The sequence below is a fragment of the Papilio xuthus genome, unplaced genomic scaffold (assembly GCF_000836235.2).
Source record: "Papilio xuthus unplaced genomic scaffold, Pxut_1.1 DF825928.1, whole genome shotgun sequence".
Taxonomy (NCBI): Eukaryota; Metazoa; Arthropoda; class Insecta; order Lepidoptera; family Papilionidae; genus Papilio; species Papilio xuthus.
The window spans coordinates 3,477,852-3,484,024 of NW_013532721.1; the positions used below are offsets into that span (position 1 = coordinate 3,477,852).

Here is a 6,173-nt window from a genome sequence, read left to right on the forward strand (position 1 = left end):
CGATTATTTGACATTCTTTACTTTTAAACTTGGGTCAAGACCAAAGCAATTAAAAATTCATCCATATTTTCAATAAGTTTCCATTTTTTTCTTTTTAATTTGGTAAAATCATTTTTTTCTCCGTCTTCCAATCCTATCAAATAGTAAAACCAAAAAAAAATCTAAAGGGAGAGGAAGTTATTCAGATTTTGAGGTAAGGAATAATAACAATAAGTCATTAAAAACATTTTTATTTTCCAAATTGAGCTAAAATATATTATTTTTTTGACAATTCGAAATTTATAAACGAGAAAAACCTCGAGTAAATATCACATAAGTAAAATACGAAAATGTTGTTACTCTAAAACATTTACACGTCTTTTGTCCTCATCGCAATAAAAAAGTAGTCACCATGTTTCTCTTCAATAACCAAAATATATTTGTCACATTTCCGAAACGTTATAAAAGAAAACAGATAGTTATATCTTTATTAGATCTAATTATTATAAGCATTGACTTAGCAAAATTTTCGTTAATGCTTCCTGAAAATTCATACAATTTTCTCACAATTATCGCAACTTTATTATGAATACAAACTTGGAACTAACACACTTTATTGTAACTTACCTCGCACCTCTAATATTGCTTAAATTCAGTTAAGTAAACACTTGCATTTGTAATTTATGTGTACAAAAATTTAGGAATGTTAGTCTAAGCAAATGCAAAGAAACTAACACAAATAATTAAACATAATTTAACTGCAGGGTTTTGGGTACAGCAACTCTTGTTTTGGCACATATTGCCATACCTTACATTCTCTTTGAGAAAACAAGAAAAACAATGTGTCAATATAAGTACCACTGCAGTTATATGAACAATGTAGTACTCTATTGTATACAATATCATGCCACAATTGCATCACCCTGAAACCTAAATCCAAAATAGCAATAATTTACTTTTACTATGGATATTAACGTTATATACATTTTTATCCAATAGTACCAAATCACAGGAATTCTACCATGGAGATAAAGGACAGTACACACTATGTTTGCGAACTTGTCAATGACTTCTAGTGTTGCGGTGTGTCTTCCGCTTTTCATGTCATGCACGCGGTTTAGGTTGTAAGCACAAAGTTGTAAGTAAAAATATATTGACAATGTTGTAAATGGCATATGTGTGAGAGTCACAATAAATTTTACATTTTACGTTTTGAACGATTCAATCTTCAGTCCATTTTGTCACTATTTGTAAAGATATTATTCGATGCCATGGGCAAATATCATGACGAGTCCGGGCTCCACCATCATGTGCTCGTCAACGTGTGTATTATCGCACTGCAGCACGAGCACCGCCTGCTTACCCGGTACTCTTTTGCACACGTATTTCTCATACAATCTGAAATAAGAATCATTGACTTTACTGGTAACATGAAGTGTGAACAACTATTGATAAAAGTAGAGAAAAAATAAAAGCTTTAAGTAGCACTACTGTCAAGAGTGGGCTGTCATCTGTCAAAATATTATACGTCATTCTAGCGAATTTTCACGGAAGACATTGCTATGACTACATTCAACAGAGAACATTGCATAAGAAATAAAGTGTTTTCTGTGTATCTGTGGTATATTTAGTACTACACCAACACTTGATCATGCCGACATGTATAGTTAGCAAAAGGCAGTTTTTCTTCCCATTCACTTGTGTTGTGTAAATTTCGCACCCTTTATCTCCACTTACTTTCAATATCTTCTCTGTCCCACAATCATACAATAACTTATAAAATCTCTTACCTCCTATTATTTTGTCTAGTTTCTAAAGATGAAAGACCAGGTGGCCATCTCCGTTCATGGCAGTTCTCCATTAGGTCATCTATTATATGAGAGGGGCAGCCTGATTCCGATAAACTTCTCTTAATCATCATCTGCAGGTATAAAAAATAACGTAGTTTTAATTATCTACATCAAGAAACAATTGCAATAATTGTGACTATTTATATAAGAAATATATAAATATTAATAATTTTAAAACTGTATAATTATTGTAGTTTATTAATATGATCTTAAATAATTCAGAGTCAATGAGAGTGATCCAATTTCATTGTTACAACTTTGTATACTTTTAGCAATGACATTGGAATCAATAATAATAAATATTATCGCATTACTTTTTAACTCACTTTATACAACTATAATAACATTAATGGTTGGAACGAATCTTCTCGAAATTGAAACCTTTACTTAATTACTATTCTTTCTTTAATCTGTGTAAAGTATGTGTAAATATCACGTCAGAATTTAAATGAAGACTTAACTCTTTAGTGGAATAGTCAAGCATGAAACAGATAGAGAAAAGAAAAAGATAGAAATAAGAGGAAGATGGGAAAAACGTTAAACTACCCTCACTCAAGTCATTAAATGGTCCTCCTTAGTACAATTAAATGTCTCATTTAAACATGCTTTTAGCACATTTACCCTAAGGGTGTCACTTACTGACCAATTTATACGGAGTGCGGTAGAAAACAAAATTTTAGGGATTGGTAAAATGATGTATTACCACTATATCGACTGGTAAAAGTAAGTGTATTACCACCTGCAGGACGTCATCAGGTGTTGATATCATACCACCCCAGCGCGTAACGCGAGCGCGGGCCAATGAGCTCGCCCAGCGCACCACCTCCTCCCGCTCCATCTGGTCAGCTAGCGCGCGCATCGCCGGGTTCGACACACGCATCGCGCGCATGAACTCCTGTCACATACGCACAATAATCATTGGCGCGTCAAGAGATCACGTAACCTTGGCTATCATAATGAAGGTCACGTCATCTCACAATAGTATTGTAATAATTTATCAATGATTATCAATGTAATAATTTTATGTTACATTTGCCACCTGGTTAAGCAAAACTTACATATGATAGCAAAAAAGTGACTATTGTATTTTCTATGAATCATATAAATAACCACAAAACATGTGTCAAATTATACAATAATATTACAAGGAAAGTCATGTTTTGAATAGAAATTTTGAATGAAAAGGAATTTTAATTTATAGATTTAAATAATTTACGTATTTCCTTATTCAATTGAATTACTCATGAATTATTCATCATCTGTAACTCTGGAATACATAAATGTAACCTTAAAAGGTAATAATATTCAATCAAGGCCACAACATTAATCCTCATCAGCTCACTACATGTCCCCACTGAGGGGCTCGGAGCCTACCCTAAGTTAAGGGTGACTAGGCCTTAGTCAACCATGCTGGCCCAGTTCAGGTTGGTTGAGTTTACACATATCTTTGAATTTCTTCTCAGATATGTGCAGGTTGCATCACGATGTTTTCCTTCACTGTATGAACATCGGATAAATGTACATATGTAAATCGGAAATCAAAAAACACATTGGTACATGGCGGGATGCGAATCCCGGACCTGCAGATTGCAAGTCAAGGGTTAAAACCCTTGAGCCACCGATTCTCGATACAAACTTTCTAAACAACATTATATTTGATTGCATTTCTTCACAATGAAACACATTCATAGTGTTTTATTTATGTTTTCGTTATTAAATACTTTTAAAACCATTCACATTGTTACTTACTTTTAGCAATGCCAACTCTCTTTTGTGTTCATTTATTATAAGTCTCTGTTCTGTAAGTTCCTGCTGGTAGTCTGTAAGCTTGCCTTGCTGCGATGCAATCAATACCCTCAGCTCTCTAACACAATTGTGCTCCGCCAGCTCATCTTTCGGTATAACAAGACCGCAACCCGCTTCACATGGCATTAGTCTTTTTGGGTTATATTCACCTGGATTTTAAATTGATTAGTAATAGTGTGGTTCTACCATAAAAAAACATATTGTTGTCTCCTTTGTTCTCTTAGTAAGAACAAAGACAACAATGTTTAAAAGTTAAAATATATAGTCTAAATTGATAATCAATAAGTCTAAAAGTACATGATGAGGAATGAAACTTTATAAACAAAAATATGTCACCTACTCTGAGAGTCCATTAGATTGTTTTTTTGGTGTATGACAAACTATTGTAAATTGCAGTATTATGTATTAACATACAGCAATTAATTTATTTGGGCATATAAGATATTAATCAGCTGCTTAGTTTAGGTCTTTATTTGTAACAGTATATTGGAATTGCATAGTATTTAAAATGTTTATACAAAGAAAGTAAACAATTTTATTTTTATAAGCAGATAGTATTTATAACATTGAAATGATTAATGCTATGAAAATGTAAAAATATACTAACAATCAACAAGATGTGAAGCTAAGGAGTCCAGTTTCAAAACTGCATTGCAACCGTGAGGTGCATTATCACAGCTTGTACAAAGTCTGAAACAACAAATAGATATATGTAAATAAAAAATATTTATAATTCATTAATCAATTTGTTTTACTTAAGTATTATATGTTGTCCTGATATTGTTTTCAGTCCAAAAAAAATATTAATTTTAGGCTAAATTCAGACATTACATACTGATATATTCATAAAAAAACTACCCTCTTGTAATTCTATATAAGATACAAGTTCTTGTAAATACAATGAATAATTTAAAGTGAAACATAGGTGATATAACTGAATTAAAATATTTATGTAGATTATGCTTATGTAGGAATGTTTTAGCAATGAAAACTCACAGTAACAGCTGCATGTTTAGTCACATTGTGTAATGTAGTTCATAAATATTGACATAGTGCATCAATAAATGCTCAATACCTGTTTAATTATAATGTAGTTTAAGCAGCAAAAACCAAATTTTATATTGGTATTTTACTTTTAAATACCTATTTTAAGTTCCAAGTATATATTGATCATATGATCAATGTGTACAAAAATTCTTGAATCATTTTCAAAACTAGTAATAATTTCTCAAACATTTTGCATTCTGTTTGAAACATTAAGTACTTGAATCAAAGCATGAGATTTTTACAAGTAAAATCAATCAAAACATAACCTGGTTTCAATGTTGCAATGAGGATCACATAACAAAAGTTGCGAAATCACACCAACCTGGATAGTAAGTTGCGTAGTATTCTTGGAACAGGTCTTAGCTGGCTTGCGGTGACCGCCTGGCGATCCACTGGACAAGTGGGTTGCCGACTTATCCATTCAGTAATACACGCACGACAAAATGCATGCTCACAGGCTGGCGCCTAAAAACACTCTTTTTAAAACCAATACACCCATGTTTATAGAAAAGTCTAGAAATATACCACACCTGCAACGGATCTTCTAAAACTCCTGAGCATATAGGACAAATTAGTTCTTCATCAACGTCACCTTGAAATCTTTTAATATCAAAGCCCATTATTGTTCTCAACAATAGTAAACATTAGCTATTTTTACTATTATTTACTATGTTTGCAATACTACTATGAACTTTTTATAAATTATACACTGGCACAATTTTACTATGAATTAGTTCACTGATAAATAACTTTGGTGAAGATAAGTAAATACCAACAAAAATTAAAGTTGTACGCATGTGCAGTGCATTGAATATAATTATTGGTGAATATGCTATTGCTATGCAATGCAACCCCGCAGAGTATATAACTGAAATTATTCAAGTACCTAATCAAGTTATTGTAAGTTTGGTATTGAATACGAGATTTATGTTTAAAATACTCTATTTACAGTTTACAGTACACAACACAGTCCACATTTCGCGCATATTATTATAAAGATAAAGATGCAATTGGAATTGCAAATGAAAATGTTGCAAATACTACCAAATCTACGGAGTATTGCCAACATCAATCTTGAATGACTTACTGTTGTGTATTTTTTAAAAATAAATTATTCAACATCCATGACTCTATGTGTGGTGTATGGTGTGTATACCGTAATAAATGCACAATTTGTATTTTGAAACTTTTATCATACAATAGATATTGTACAGACAAAGAAAAAAACTGAAAAAGTTGAAGTAGCAATGGGTAGTTATTTTTAGTAGGTTTTTTACAGAAAAGAAAACCAAAACCGGAAACGGAAAAAAAATTGAAAACTTGACTTTGTTTTATTTCTCTTGATTAATTTTAAAATAAATTAAAACCAATTTTCATCTCTTAAGCTCATTAATGATTTACACCTAATTATTTTTAATTTCATATCAATTTTCAATCAAAAAAAAACTCTTCGAATTCGTAAATGTTGTTTGGTAAATTAGAGACTTCGAA

The 6,173-nt window shown here is 31.6% G+C and overlaps 1 protein-coding gene across 2 annotated transcripts; it reads right to left on the bottom strand.

The window, feature by feature from the left end:
- Nucleotides 1-214: 214 nt before the first annotated feature.
- elgi (E3 ubiquitin-protein ligase NRDP1 elgi) lies at nucleotides 215-5,743 on the bottom strand. Of its 2 annotated transcripts, none has more exons than XM_013322720.1 (7): nucleotides 5,213-5,743; nucleotides 5,005-5,147; nucleotides 4,243-4,325; nucleotides 3,579-3,784; nucleotides 2,569-2,724; nucleotides 1,770-1,900; nucleotides 215-1,377 (listed from the first exon to the last, which is right to left on the bottom strand). In XM_013322720.1, the coding sequence occupies exons 1-7, from the start codon at nucleotides 5,300-5,302 to the stop codon at nucleotides 1,239-1,241; spliced, it is 948 nt and encodes a 315-aa protein (XP_013178174.1). In that variant the 5' UTR covers nucleotides 5,303-5,743; the 3' UTR covers nucleotides 215-1,238. The 2 variants fall into 2 exon arrangements, with proteins under 2 accessions (XP_013178174.1, XP_013178173.1); XM_013322719.1 differs by having other exon boundaries at nucleotides 2,566-2,724.
- Between the last annotated feature and the right edge of the window lie 430 nt (nucleotides 5,744-6,173).

What these genes read in the sequence shown, in the direction of transcription:
- elgi (XM_013322719.1), bottom strand. Translation starts at nt 5,302, where the DNA reads ATGGGCTTTGATATTAAAAGATTTCAAGGTGACGTTGATGAAGAACTA. An exon ending in AGCTTCACATCTTGTTGATT is followed by an intron (nt 3,785 to 4,242) that starts GTTAGTATATTT and finishes TTTAAAATCCAG; the next exon opens with GTGAATATAACCCAAAAAGA. An exon ending in GAGAGTTGGCATTGCTAAAA is followed by an intron (nt 2,725 to 3,578) that starts GTAAGTAACAAT and finishes CGTATGTGACAG; the next exon opens with GAGTTCATGCGCGCGATGCG.